At 38.0% G+C, this 15,821-nt stretch overlaps 1 protein-coding gene across 1 annotated transcript in view; it reads right to left on the bottom strand.

Annotated features, from left to right (window-relative positions):
- col4a1 (collagen, type IV, alpha 1) overlaps positions 1 to 15,821 on the bottom strand; it is a 257,790-nt gene that overhangs the window by 36,112 nt on the left and 205,857 nt on the right. Inside the window, exons 38-41 of the mRNA XM_039745916.1 lie at positions 12,167 to 12,293; positions 6,092 to 6,172; positions 1,911 to 2,009; positions 1,765 to 1,815 (exon numbers count right to left, since the gene is read on the bottom strand). Coding sequence (XP_039601850.1) covers positions 1,765 to 1,815; positions 1,911 to 2,009; positions 6,092 to 6,172; positions 12,167 to 12,293 — 358 coding nt within the window. The remainder of the gene's footprint in view (positions 1 to 1,764; positions 1,816 to 1,910; positions 2,010 to 6,091; positions 6,173 to 12,166; positions 12,294 to 15,821) is intronic.

Here is a 15,821-nt window from a genome sequence, read left to right as displayed (position 1 = left end):
CATGCCATCACAAGGAACTTTACAAAACATTTAAAAATTAAAAAAAGATAAACAACTGCAAGCCTAGAAAAACAAAAAATTAAGCGAATATAATAAGATCTGTATTTACAGTAGGAGTTAACAAACACTGTAGCAAGGCCAGAATTAATACAGAATGTTCAGAGGAGTCTACAAATTGGACAGAAGTGACACAATTACCTATAATTTATCATTTAGTAACTAGCTGTTGCTGATATATTTTGATTAAAATACCACTCTGCTATGATATCCAATTTTAGTTCATACATGTTCATGTCACACAATGGACACTGAATGCCCGAGGTTTTCGTTTGGTAATTGTCATCTTCGGTCCTACTTATCACAGTGTTTGCATAGGAACACAGGACATGCTGTAGTATTGTAATGGAAGAGTTAAAAGGAGTAGGGTATTTATTCATCACTTTGTCATTGTATTTGCAGATACATAAAAGAAAGCCTTTTTCATTGATATGCATGTTTACAGATTGTCTAAAAGTCTTCCTGACTTTTTGCTTGATCGTTTTTGTGCTTGTCTTTCTTTATATTTTATACTGTATATCTCTGCTTTTCCTGGTTTGTCTGCTTTATGCTTTTTAATCTCTGACTAATTAATATCTAGATTTTGGAAGATGCTTATCTCTGAATGTAATTTAGTAACAGCCTGGCTTCAAAGGTGAATATTTCATAGTTACATTGATTAAATTTATGTAGTTGATAGTAATAGTCAGCTCATTCAGATAAGAAACAAGAGAAACAGAAGTGGCTGTCTTCTTGACTGCAGGCAACAAGTGGTTGTTAAAAAATTGTAGCTGATTGTAATACTGACTGATTCCTGCAAAAAAGTCTGAAACCCTGTCTGGACTCCATTGAATTTTAAAGTTGGTATATTGCAATCATTCTCATTTCAATCAACTGTCTAAAGACAAAGGGAGAGACAAAAAAACTGAAGCGAGTTAAATTAAAAAATACTGGAATTAACAGTACAAGCTAGCGATGTTTGCCAGACCTGAAGAATTATTTTTATTTTGATCAAGAGTTTTAAAAATACTCAACAACACAGCAGGTTATCCTTTCTTTTCTTCCAGCTGATATGAAAATGTTGCTGCCTTTGTAGTTTCACAAAGCACTAAGCCACTAAGTTGACATAACACCAAGGAAGAAATATAATACATTTTAATGAGAACATTCATCCATCCATTATCCAACCGGCTATATCCTAACTAGAGGGTCATAGGGGTCCGCCGGAGCCAATCCCAGCCAACACAGGGCGCAAGGCAGGAAACAAACCTTGGGCAGGGCACACACACACACACTCATACTAGGGACAATTTAGAATCGCCAATGCACCTAACCTGCATGTCTTTGGACTGTGGGAGGAAAACCCACGCAGACATGGGGAGAACATGCAAACTCCACACAGGGAGGGCTCGGGAAGTGAACCCAGGTCTCCTTACTGTGAGGCAGCAGCGCTACCCACTGCTCCACCCATTCTATAACTGAAATAACAGATAAAATGTGAAATTTAAGGATAAGATTATAATTAATTCACCCAAGTCTTTCAATAAATCTAGAAACTGATCCTGGTTTAGACATGACTTACAAAAAAATCTATTAAGTACAACACTTGGTTAGGATCAAGATAAACAAACAATTTTTGATATGTTGATACTCCTGGGTAAAATAATTTTAAATGTAGACACAGATCACTAAAACAGACACACATGAGAGTTACATTATCAGCCTTACCTTTTTCTCCTTTTGCTCCTGATGCTCCTGGAAATCCTCGTCCTGCTAAACCTAAATAAAGCAGAAGAACAGGCCCAGTAATCACGGCTTAAATCACATTGCAGTCATCAGAATATTTATCTGTAAAGATTTGCTTTGTGAATTACCTTGGTCTCCCTTCTCTCCAGATGGTCCAGGGATTCCATCTTGACCAGGTTGGCCTTTAGCTCCAGGAATGCCAGGAGTGCCCTGAAGACCTGGTTCACCTATAAAAAAACAACCCAAGTGTGAGGTAAAAATGGGTGGCGTGGATTTAGTTTTCAAACTAAAACAAATCTACTATTTAACGTAACTAATTAAATAAATAATACATAATTAAATGCTGCTTCACCACCTGAGGCCACAGGTCCGCCACGCCCTCGACTCTCTGCAGTTCGCATACCAGGAGAAGGTGGGAGCGGAGGATGCCATCATCTATATGCTACACTGATCCCTCTCCCACTTGGACAGAGGCAGTGGTGCAGTAAGAATTATGTTTTTGGACTTTTCTAGCACCTTCAACACCATCCAACCTCGTGCAAAAGTTCACAACGACACTGCTATCGTGGGCTGCATCAGGAATGGGCAGGAGGAGGAGTATAGGAACCTAATCAAGGACTTTGTTAAATGGTGCGACTCCAACCATCTACACCTGAACACCAGCAAGACCAAGGATCTGGCGGTGGATTTTAGGAGGCCCAGGCCCCTCACGGACCTTGTGATCATCAGAGGTGACTGTGCAGACCTAAAAATACCTGGGAGGGCAGATGGATGATAAATTGGACTGGACTACCAATACTGATGCTCTGTGCAAGAGAGGACAAAGCCGACTATACTTCCTTAGAAGGCTGGCGTCCTTCAACATCTGCAATAAGATGCTGCAGATGTTCTATCAGATGGTTGTGAGTGCCCTCTTCTACGCAGTGGTGGGCTGGGGAGGCAGCATAAAGAAGAGGGACGCCTCACGCCTGGACAAACTGGTGAGGAAGGCAGGCTCTATTGTAGGCACAGAGCTGGACAGTTTGACATCCGTGGCAGAGCGACGGGCGCTGAGCAGGCTATCTGAGTGAATTTCTCAAAAAAAAAAAGTTGCTGTCAACTTGGGATCAGTTAGTTAACTGATGAGTTCTAAAACTGGTTGCCATGAAAAGCTTTAGGTTTCATTTTATGGAGAAGGAATAGTGTAGGGCTGTTGATCATTGGATAATCTACACAAATGACTAAATCTGTTCAAATTATAAGTTAAATAATACATCCCTTTCACATTTTTATTTTGGGTTAAATGAAGATGACAAGTGTGAAAGCTCCCAAAGCAAGATTAGGATATCCTATTCCAAATTTACAATGTGGCTGCAATTCTGCCATAAAAAGACAAGACTAAATGCATATGTGAAACCTTGTCAGATTCTCGGCTGCCATTTTGCTTTAAAAGTACCCAAATGAGCCCAAATACCCCAGAAAACATCCATCCATCCATCCTCTTCCGCTTATCCGAGGTCGGGTCGCGGGGGCAGCAGCTTGAGCAGAGAGGCCCAGACTTCCCTCTCCCCGGCCACGTCTTCTAGCTCTTCCGGGAGAATCCCGAGGCGTTCCCAGGCCAGCCGGGAGACATAGTCCCTCCAGCATGTCCTGGGTCTTCACTGGGGCCTTCTCCCGGTTGGACGTGCCCGGAACACCTCACCAGGGAGGCGACAAACCGATGCAGAGCCCGCATCACTGCGGATGCCGCACCGATCCGCCTGTTGATCTCATGCTCCATTCCCCACAAAACAGCCTAAGAAAATAAGTGTGCAACAGATACCTGGTGTACATTTGTAAAAGCACATCACCAATTTACTACCATGTCATTTTACCATTGTGATCTAATGTAGTGCTAACATAATATATCTGCTTGTATGAGAGCTGATGCAGCAACTCATTTGCATCAGTAAAATGGCTCTAGTTTTGATGCATCCAGTAATTCACAGTAATTTACAGTAATACAAGTGATTCCCCCAACAACTTCAGGATGCACATAAGATGACTAAACAATTTGAAGAATGTACATTAATATGCCTTTAATATTTTCATGGGTTAAAAAGAAGTTCATATAAAGGGAAGTAGAACAGTAGAAAAATTCAAATACTAAAAAGCAGAACTTCAAACATGTCCCACCTGAGACATGATCATTCAGCAAAAATTAAGCATTCAAAACATAGCTTGATTTGGGAGGAATTCTAGCCAGAGGATGATAAAGTTCCTTGCAAAGTGTGTCATATTATTTTGAAAAACAAAAGTGGTATACAGTATAGAATTACCATATGTAAAATAAACACACTGGTGGATATCAGGTTATGATCAGAGATGTAGGCAACAGGGGTCTCTTATGCATTATTTTTGGCTCCCTCTTAAGTATCACGCTTATCAAGTTACTAGATGGTGGTCAAGACCTTTCATAAATGCTTGGAGCTACTAGGGCTGCCAGACGGAGTCCTTTGGTTATGTCCAGAGGGCTCCTATATGATATCTGGGACCATGGAAGGAATTTCTTGGGAATACTTAGAAGCAATTTATGGCCAGGCTTTAAAGGATATTCCTGGCCATATGACCAACAAACTAGGTATTGGGAAATAAATCAGGACTAGGGCCTTGAGGAAAAGTAGAGAAGATGCTGGAGAGAAATAATTTTTGGCTATAATTGTAGGTGAGCAAGTGTATAAAACAATATGTCCGAGAGGAAGGACCTGTAAGTTTTTCTTTGTTATTCCCAATGAGGTAGCCACAATAGTTGTTGCTGTTTGTTTAATTAGAATTCTTTTAATCCTTGTTAAACCTACATTGTGCACATTAGTTAATAAAACATCCTTTCCCATAACTGTGACTGCTTGGTTTAGGAATACTTTTTGAGAGCCCCAATTGCTCACATCTGCAAGAAAAGCATGGTGAAGAATGGCAGTCAGAGGAAACTTCACAGATAGTATATGCGATAATACAATAAGACAACGTGGAATATGGCAAAAGCTTTTGTCTTTCAACAGCTAATTATTTATCCTGAGATAGGGTAGCACATTCCAAATAGCACTGTAACAGTTTTTACAGTATAGAAAACATTTTATCAAGATGACACACAATCTGAAAATTCCGCTACTAAGAACCAATATGCTCACACTCACAACTGACTTCTGGAATGTGTTAACACCCAATAAGTACATTTAAGATAGTAACATGTCACTACACTAATAAGGACTGATAGAAGAAATCTGATAAGGACTGACAGAAGAAATACAGACACAAATGAATAGTTTTGTTGTATAGGCATTGTACATGACACACTTAAGATAGTAAAGTCCATATGTAAACTATGCTGCCCCTGATTTATGAACGAAAGGGCAATCCTTTCTATGCATACATATGGGATATGCGCTTTAGGTTTACTGAAGTATATGACAGCAGTTCACAAGCTGCACAGCTGCCTTTGGAGTATACCAGTATGCTCCTGTTGAACAAACATGCATAAACACTTTTCAGCGACAGTATGTAAAGAGATAGTTTGTGACACATTTACTCAGATAAACACAGACACAACCTTTCCTGGGAAATTAATCATTGAATTGTGATGTGTTCTTAAGCTGGATGCCTCTTTTTGACACTTAATGGTTATTATTAGAGCATTGGTGGTCAACTGTTGATTAAAAAATATGTTTATAATTTGAATCATTAATATGAATTTCTTTGTTTTTGAGATGTTTTTATCTTTACCTTTTTTTTCACACTACATCTCTGTGTCCAGGAACACAAAGAACAGGGCTTCCAGCATGCATTTTTGTCTAGGTCATCTTTTTCAGCTACTTGTGTAAAGTTACTAAATTTCCTGTTATCTCAATTGAGAATGGAGGGTGGAGGCAGTAATGAAACTAAAAAAGCTCATATCTGAGGAAACTGAGAGCTAAAATGAAATGATGTTAGAAAGACATGTTACAGTAGCAAGCCCTATAATAAAAATAAATTTACCTTAATTGTTATTATCCTTCCCACAAAGTAATGTGAAAAATGTGCGTGCTCTAATTTCATATATACTGCAGTGATTTTTGTGCTTAAGACATCTGGCAAGTCTGAATAGCTGTAACTTAAAGAATATTTTACCTTATGCCACTGAAAATTAAGTTTAAAACATTTTTGCAAAACTCTTTTTTTTAATACAAAATTGCCCTCTTATTAACATGAACGTTTTCATTTTTCATTTTCTAACCCGCTATATCCTAAAACAGGGTCACGGGGGTCTGCTGGAGCGAATCCATTAACATAAACTTTACAAGTTAAAGTTGCTCACCTGGCCTTCCTGGTTGGCCGGGCAGACCTGGTTGTCCGGGTAATCCTGTAATTCCTTTTTCACCTTGAGGTCCTGGGCTACCTAAGGAAGAGAAAAAAAAAATATTATAGAAAGAAATGTTTTATTTTAATTTACATCCAAGAGATTCTGTCTGTTGAAGCTTTCTCTGTGTGGCAACCCAGCACTTTCCTCCCGGTGTAACCAATTATGTAGATGGTGATGATAATTCAGAGTGAATAAAGTTCATAAATTGGTGATTGTGCACATAAGCACTTTCAAATTCTCTGTGTTGTGATTAAGCCATGGTGACAGACACTTTTTAACAAATAATTCAAACACACTTGCTATAATAAAAAATATATACAGTAACATAAGGATCATAAAGGGTGATTATATGCATATGTACTGTATATACTGTATGATGTGTATACAAACACGGGACAACAAATGAACAACACAAAACATTAATTTAAAATAAATTGGTTTCTTTCCTTCTCTATAAAGAGGATTTCTTGTGAAGCCACTTATGTACAAGATGGGTGGGACATTGTCATATTTCAAAGTTGTTTGTGTATGTTACAATAAACTCACAAGGTCAATCAAAAGCAAATAACAGTATTTTTATATACCCAAAGGTGTCTTCTTTCATATAATTCATAAGTTTCTATGTTGTTTGCCCTCATTCATTATTAAAATATGCAATTGGCAGATGTATATGCTGAGGCAAGTAGGTGAATCTGTTTTAACAAAGATCTCAGCTACATCAAGCCAAATACAGTGAAAAGCTCACTGGGTTGCTGAGTTTCACACCTTTCCAATGATGTATAGTTGTCCATAACTTGTAATTTGTACTACATGTCACAGCTGAGCATAAAAGGCAGGAAATAAATAGCTAACTTTACACACCGTTACACTCAAAAGTCACATTTAGATTGCAGTTTTGACTCTATCAAGACCTACGTGTTTGCTGAAGGACTTAATGCTACGCTTGATTTGCAAGTACTGCTTAGTGTAATATTGAAGCATGCAGTTTGATAGTTCAAACGTCATGGGTTCAATTACAACACTCGGATGCTGACTGCTGCACATTCTCCCAATGTTAGTTTTCTGAGCAGTGCTCTTTTAATTTCAGTTTCAAGTTAAAGCATTTGCAGTGTTTATTAGTGTACCAGTGAGTACTGTTACACTGTACCTGTGCTTCTCAAAAATTTCACGTGAGCCCCCTTTCTTTGATTCAGTGTCACCGTGTAACGCTGCTCGCATTGCGAGAACGTAAAATAAAAAATTCTGCTTGTCACTTGTTCGCATTCTAATCCACTCTCCCACCCCTTCCGCAATTAAATGGATCGAAAAATGCTGTGCAATAAACTGTTTCTAATCATGCTCACTTCTCCCGCTGCAGAAACTAGCATGATAACAAAGAGAAAATAAGATCGATGAGCGGGCTTGGGTCTGAAGTGAGCGGAATTAAAAAGGGACAAAAAATATTGCATGGTATTGTTGATTCATTTGGTAAGGGAGGAGATGGGGGTTATATCATGAACAAGTCTCATGTTCTTGTGAGAAAAAATGGTTTAGGTGTGCATGTGGTGTTTGTGAATAGCTCTGGGAGGTCCTGTCCTGCGCCCAGGTCTGCCAGCAAAGGCAATGTCCCCACCCATGTAACCTGAAATGAATAAATATGTATGTACTTAGTTTATTCCAGATGTGAGACCGTAGAAAAAGGCAACAACATCAAAATAAAGAAATACACACAAATGTCTGTAAGGCAACTGCAACAGAAGGCAAGAAATATGTGAATTGCAGCACAAAAAACCTAATCTAGTGTGCAGAATGTAAGGTTTCTCTGTTTCTGTTGGTAAACAAATTATTTCAAGGAATGTCAGGAAAACAAATTTTGAAAGAAAAGGTTTGGATGACTATGTAATTATAAGTATATACTGTAGTTAGAAATTGTTTACTTGTTGCTTCAGAATGACATATAGTGTGTGTATGTGTGTGTGTTCGTGTGTATACAGTATGTACACTGATAGCTGTCTGTGTGGTATAGCGGGTCTGCGGCTTCCGAAAATTCAGGTTTTTTAAATCCGTATCGCCGTGTCGTTCTCCGTGGGCGCGATTGCACAACCGCGGGGAGTTAATGGGGCGATTGGAGCGAGTCGCATCTGCACGTGAGGGTGCAGTCATTCTTGTTTGCCTCATTGGCTTCCTGCGGTGTGTAATTAAGACGCTGCGCCCACGGAGGCAGAGAGGTGTATATGTGTGTATATATAAGCGAAGGTACACCAGAGGAGGGAGAGGGATAAAATCGTGGAAAAAGATAAGATAAATCGTGGATGGAATAAATAAATAAATAAATAAATAAATAAATATCAAATCGTGGGAGAGAAATGGAAGGAGGTTAAAGGATAGCAATGGCAGTCTAGGCTGGATGATCTGGCCACCTTAAGAGAGAGACAGAACGAGCGGGGGCCCCGCGAATGAGCGTTAGATGGTGGCGCTCTAGGGGGCTAGTTCGCCCCACTGACAACTAGCGAGTGGGGTGAGCAGGAGAGGTGTCATCCCGCTGGATCTGAGGAGCGACTACGGGTGCGCGAAAGATCACGGGAGGAGAGCCAACCTTGTCGGTCTGGCAGTGACGTCCGTTTGGAGGCCAAGACGGAGGTGGACAGAAAGAGCTCGTGGCTGTTGGGTCTCTGCGGCTGCAAGTAATGGTGAGCCGGGGAGAGAGTGATGGAGGTGGGCCAGAGAACGACAAGGGAGTGAGAGACTGCATTTTTAACTCCTACATTTTTAACCTCCGATTTTAAAGGATTTATTTATTGTTGATGGTTTTAACCCCACTGGACACATGTTTTTATGGATTTATTTATTGAACTTTGACTCTGCACTTTTGCACTTTTTGATTTGATGTTTTTGTTTTGAATAAAAGCACTTTATGGAATATCCCCTGGCCTTGAGAGATTTGTCCCTATGTGTCGGCTCATCTCGGTGACATTTTCGACGGTGTTGGGTTCTAGGGCTCCTGAACAGCAATAGGAGCATGGAGTCGAACCCGCATCGTCACAGTCTGTGTATAGGTACAATGATACCTGACAGATTGGGACACAAAAGAAAATTGATTCCACGGTTGTGCATTATAAACTGTCTTGGTTAAATACTGTAAAATCCAAGTTTTTTGGCAGAAACCCCTAAAGCGCAATTTTTTTGTATGTTTTATTTAGTTGAAATTGGTGTAGAAAAAGATTTTTAATTACCCTTTTTAAAAATTTTGACTGTTGTAATCACTACTCTTCACCCATTTGCAGCTCCTTTATTACATAAGTAGAATTATAGCCATTTATTTTTTGGAATGTAATTTAATGGCAAAATCCCCTTATGACATAAGGGCTTAAAGAATTACCCAAGGAATCATTTATCCAGTACCAACTTTTAAATACTACTAGCCAACCCGCGGCATACCATACGCCGCATAATCAGGCCGGTTTTTTAATAATTTTTGAGCACAGGGAGAATGTAATAAATCGGCAAGAAAAGCAACATTGTAACAATGCACGGAACGAACCAACACACAATCGTCCGTGCGGCGCTCAGGTGCATAGGGTGGAACGGGAGGAGAGGAGAAGGACGTCCACTCCGCTCCCTCCGTCATGCTAGTCTGCTGATTTCTCGTTCAATATGCACTGCCTGCTCATGTGCCCACCTCCAACTCGTCACTTGAGTCATTGTCGTCTTTGCACAGTCCAAATGCACCTGCGACTCACATAGACTTTTCATTACTCTATGCGGTTTTGGCTGCCTTTCTATATATAATCCACCAAGACACCCGACCACAGTGGGAGGGGGGTGTGTACAAAGTGCAGGAGCATCTAAGAAGACGCATGTTTGTCGCGGATGCGAATTGCTGTATGTAGCGTGTAAAACAGTTTGCTATGGTGCACGCAGTCATGTGTCGTAACCGAAAACGTGTTTTTTAAAGACTGCTCACTTCATTGTGTTTCAACCTCAGTTGTAAACGAATGTTTTAAGATTCCCATGAGATACCCCTCGCAAACCGTTTTACACGCTGCATATGGCGATTCACTTCCGCGAGAAACATGCCTCTATGAACAGTCAACGTGGGTCAGAGCTGCATGTGACCTCTACGACAGACGAATATAAATGACGCCGGTTTTTCTGTGTCATCGCGTCCGAGTTGGTGGGCGTGGCTCTGTGAGTTGTCATCATATCCAATGGTCTTGGAGTTGGTGGGCGTGGCTCCTTCCTGCGTGCGCCATAGGTGTCTCACTTGTCAGCGGCTTAGTGAATCCACGCCCCTTCTGGCGTGCTTTCCATGGTTGTCTTGCCTTAGTGAATTACATATATATAGATATAGATATATATATATATATATAGATATAGATATAGATATATATATAGATAGATATATATAGATAGTCTATATATCTTACTATCTATCTATCTATCTATTATCCACTTAAACAGATGAATCATGTCTGGTTTACAAGGGTCTTAGTGCCTCGACTTGGACTTGCATTTGTTCATGGATTGTACATTGCATTTATCTATCTATCTATTATCCACTTAAACTGTTCATCCATAGTTTATCTGTCAGTGTTTGTGTGGGTCTGGTACTCACAATTAGGAGCCGAATGGAATGTGCTTATACTTTCATGGGTATAGTTTTCCACTAAATTTGGAACAAGAAACTCGCACATCCTAAATCTGTGTCTTATCTGACATAGATTTTTACTTGCAAATTAAGTAACACCAACATCCACATAAAATTAGATCCATAGGTATTTGGACAGTGACACAATTTTCATATATAAATTTTCAGAAGTGCATAAATACTTTTGAGTCTCTGAGAACAGGAGGACCATGTATAAAAATGACTTTTCTAAACAGCTCATACAATATTTTTGCTAAACCCCTTGAATTAAAGCTGAAATCCTATACTTCAATCACATATTGATGGCTTTCTTTCAAATATATTGTGGTGGTGCACAGAGCCAAAATTATGAAAACTGTGTCACTGTCCAAATACTTATGGATCTGACTGTATACATACATTTTAAGTTGATCCTTGCTACTAATATAAAGTATATGCTATATTAACATTAGAAGAAAAGGTACAATAAAACATCATGTAATTCTGTCCAGTTTCTGTCACTGATTATGCTTTGTCATACAGTCTTCTGGGCTTACAAAAGGATTTTCACAGTCACACGTGAAGGAAGAGTGAGTTTTATGTTTGTTCATCCAAATGATTCAGCTTTTCCATACCTCTTGCTGGCTGGATGCACCGCAGTTAATCATTTCAAGGCTTTACACAGTAATCCTCTCTTGCTAGTATAACATACTTCTGCTGAAAGTAACAGATCAATCAATTTCTTTCCATTAGAAAGACAATTGCATTTCTTTTATGTATGACATTTCCTGCTTGTCTACTTTGCTTTTCTTCAGCAATGCTGTAAACACACTGATACCTCACATAAATCTCCTTTGAAGTATGGATAAACCATCCTTTGTTACTGGGCACTCCCTAGGCTGTAGGAGGACTACTGAGGAAAGCAGAAATTAACTCAGGAGCTGACAGATTCACACCCTGAATTATAATGGAAGAACTGAATATTTTGCCTTTAGTTTATTGGATGCATGTAATCCCAACTTTTTGATTGATAATCTGTGCCAGGCTTGCACATCAACAATGGCAAAGACAAGCTATGGCAGTTTTTCTCACTGACCCAGATCAGGTCCCGCAGGATGTGAAATATTCTTTGACAGAATGTTGTTTGATTACAACTGATACTGCTTTATCCAATGGAGTTAGCCAGATGCCACATACTGAAAAGAGGCCTAGTGCTGTACTTGTACAGTGAAACCCATACAAAATTCAGCTCAGGTCTGAATCTGGAACAAAGGTTAATATTTCTTTTGTATCTATTTGGATTTAATCTTTACTCAGCTGTGTTCAAAAAAATTGGAGGGGTGTACGGAATTAGAAAAAAAGATTTCATTCACATGTCTGTTTACTTGAATACATGTTATGGGCACCATATGCATTATTAATACCTGGATATCCGGGAAGACCGATGTCTCCTTTCAGACCCTCCTTTCCAGGCATGCCATGGACACCAGGGGTTCCTTTTTCTCCTTTAATGCCCACTTCACCAGGAAAACCAGGAAGACCTATTTCACCCTATAAATATAAATAAATGATTTTTTCTGTTTAGTGAAAAACAAGGCCTGAAATTTCATTGCAAGAATATTTACACTAATACCAAAAGGAAATTTTGACTAAATTTGCATGGTATTAATACCTTTTTACATAATTTAAATGCATATTAGCTGCAAAAGATTAACTAAAAAGTACCAGATGGTTCTACATGATTTCATATGGCTACTTAAAGTAAATGTAAATTAAATGTTTAGGACTCATCTTAAGATGTGACATTGGACATTTTAATTACTAAGCAGACTAAGACATCAGAATTATTTAATTGTGGAATTTAAACTTTCCAACGAGACTTTAGCAAGATATAATATACTATCATAACTCAGCTATCAGAAATCTATATATACAATATATAATGCAAAGATGACTGAATTACTCACACATCAACAAAAACAATATTTCCCACTTAATTAAAACACTGAAATTTGGCAGGATTGTACACATAGGGTAGTAGGCTAAGAAAGGACACTTCAATATATCAATATTTAGGGGTAAAGACAATGGTAAAATCAAATACCACAAAATCTCAAAAATGCTTTGACCGAAATTTGGTGATGTTATAGAACAGAAAATTAGCCAACACATTTTTTTTATTTGTCGATATTTGTTGGTAATAATTCTGTAGTGAATGGGCTATTCTTACGCTCCATGTCCCTCTTTTTTCGCTTAGTGACTGCAGAGAAATGGGACTTGCAGTTGATAAAAACGAATGCCATCAACACAAGAGTGCCACAGGTCAAGCTGTGGTTGAAATCGCTAAGATAAATGGCATCTGGTGGTGAATGAAGAAGACAAGGAGCCCTGTACAGGGAAAAAAAATGGAGTGATGTATTGCATAGTGAAACTGCGAAGTGGATGAAAAAAAGTTAAGTAAAGCAAAAGTAAGATTTGCTTAGCAGTTGCACTATAACTCTCAACTGCATGCTAGCCACTGTGGCGGTCAATGACCGTAAGTATCACTTTGCTAAAAGCAAAAGTTTAAACACTAGTGAAAGTTGGTTAATAGGTCACCCATGACCTCAAGAGAGAAGGGCTGGCTGCTATATATATATATATATATAGTAGTTAACAACATTATTTCTTTTGACCTATTCTCTTCTGTACAAATCTTACGTCTCTCCTGTTCTCAACCACACTCCTTCATAAAACGTTCTTGCTTGGCTGTCTGCATTTGAGACTGGCACATCTTCTTTCCTGTACCCAAAAAATGTCACTATAATACATTTACAGGGAGAAAACAAAATATAGTACTGACATTTACCCCTTTTTGCCTTCACTATACTAGTACTTCTCAGAAAGCCTCTTCCCAATACTCTCATCTGTGGACTTGATAAGGTCCCCTTTACATCCATATTTGCTTCTGCAGACTTTAATCCCTGTCCACCCCTCCAGATCATTTAAGAAGCCTCCAAAACATATTGCTGGCAGTTGTTTACTTTCACTTAGACCAGTAGACAAAACAAACCCAAAATTAAAAATGTTCCATTCATTGCATGGGCTGTGTGTATGTGCAGACTATGTGTGATAAATGTAATTGCTGTTTGTATTAAAGTAAAACTCAATTCAGTGTTAGAACTTTATTTTCTGACTATGCATATGGCAAAACAAAAATAAACCCTTAAACATACTGCTAATGAAAAACACTAAAAGAAATGTTTGAGTGAACAACATAAAAAATGAAAACTGTCAACATCTACAAATGATAAGAATATATACCCAGAATTCACATTATCCTTACTAATTACCTGTTTCCATTAAAAAAATATAATTTCCTGTACAATTATGTTTTGCGATGACCATCAACAAAAACCCAAGTCAGTTAGTAGGGCAAGCACCAATTGATACACAGCAGAAATGTTTTACTGACGTGTTATTATATATACCATGTTCAAGAGTAAAGGAGCTACGATCAACTAATATCATTAGCCTCTGGTAAAAGAAATACAAACATTATATGCAGAAAAGTACTTAGTCACATACAGTAGAAGTTTTCATATATTCGATTAACATGCGGCATTATAACCAAGGGCCAATGTCCTACAAATTTTCCCAGGTAACACAGCTAGTAAAAGTACATACATAGTATGCCAGTACAGTACACAAATGCTGCACATTTCCATAGTTATTATAATGACTGGGATAATCAAGAAAAAAAAAACTCTGGTAGACATTACAGCTTGCCTAAATAATTAAGATAGAATTAAGGCCTTATAGTAGTGTCTATGTTTATAATTTTAGGAGAAATATTAATATTTTATATCTTAATTGTTACCTACAGTGATATCAGTACCTCAAGGTTTGTTGCAATTATTTCCAAGCACACAACGGTTGTCTGTTATAGTTCTGTAATTTTTATAGGTATTTTGTTTTATTATTTATTTTAACATTATAATGGTAACATCAGCATGCTGACATTTTTTTGTCAGTGGTCCCCCCATATTGTGGTGCACATTAATAGGTGCCGTCATCTTGTTTATAGTTCCTATTGTTGTTGCAGTCACGTGACAGAGATCACATCAACAACAAAAACATTTTTTTATATAGCACATTTTCATACAAAAAAATGTAGCTCAAAGTGCTTTACATAATGAAGAATAGAAGAATAAAAGACACAGTAAGAAAATAAAATAAGTCAACATTAATTAACATAGAATAAGAGTAAGGTCCAATGTCCAGGGTGGACAGAAAAAAAAAAAACTCCAGACGGCTGGAGAAAAAAATAAAATCTGCAGGGATTCCAGACCATGAGACCGCCCAGTCCCCTCTGGGCATTCTTACATGCAAAAGAAAAGATAGTGTCTGGATCTTTTTTGGTGATTCTAGTTTAGTGATTTTAATAATATTTTTTTGTTTGATCTTTTGGTTTTCTGACCCGAGCCTGATTTCTGATTCCTCTATTGTTAGCCACATTGTACATGTAATCAAAGAAAACTTTCAAATTTGAGTATAACCATGCCAAATTATTTTCTAGCCTGTAATATAACAATTATGTGTTGTAGTCATCTTGGATTGTGAGAAATATAGGAGATCATAATAATAATAATACATTTTATTTATATAGTGTCTATACCATGAGATCACTAGCCAAACAAAAAAAAATGAAATAAATAAATATTCAAATACATAAAATAAAATAGTGCTGAAACCTGCAAAATCAGCTGACACACTTGACATGCACAATAAAAAAAGAAAAACAAGAAAAAAGCAAGATGTCTTTTATGAGTTATGGTACAAATTCTAGCACTTTAATTTCACTTGTACTTAATAGCAAAATAAGACACATTTAGATTCATTTACCATCTAGGAGGAAATCACCAGCAGCATCAAAGCAATATGGACTAAATTAATGATTACTTAACTTTCTCAAACTAACAAACTAACATAATCCAAAAAAGTTGTGGATACAAGATAATATGCTGGTAGCACTGAGCACAAAAGTGGAAACATCTTGTGGCAGGTTACCTGTTTACTGTAGAGCACATTCACAACCTG

The sequence above is a fragment of the Polypterus senegalus genome, chromosome 2 (genome assembly GCF_016835505.1).
Source record: "Polypterus senegalus isolate Bchr_013 chromosome 2, ASM1683550v1, whole genome shotgun sequence".
Lineage (NCBI taxonomy): Eukaryota > Metazoa > Chordata > Cladistia > Polypteriformes > Polypteridae > Polypterus > Polypterus senegalus.
The sequence above is the reverse complement of the archived record's forward strand: the minus strand, read 5'-3'. Positions and strand labels throughout refer to the sequence as shown.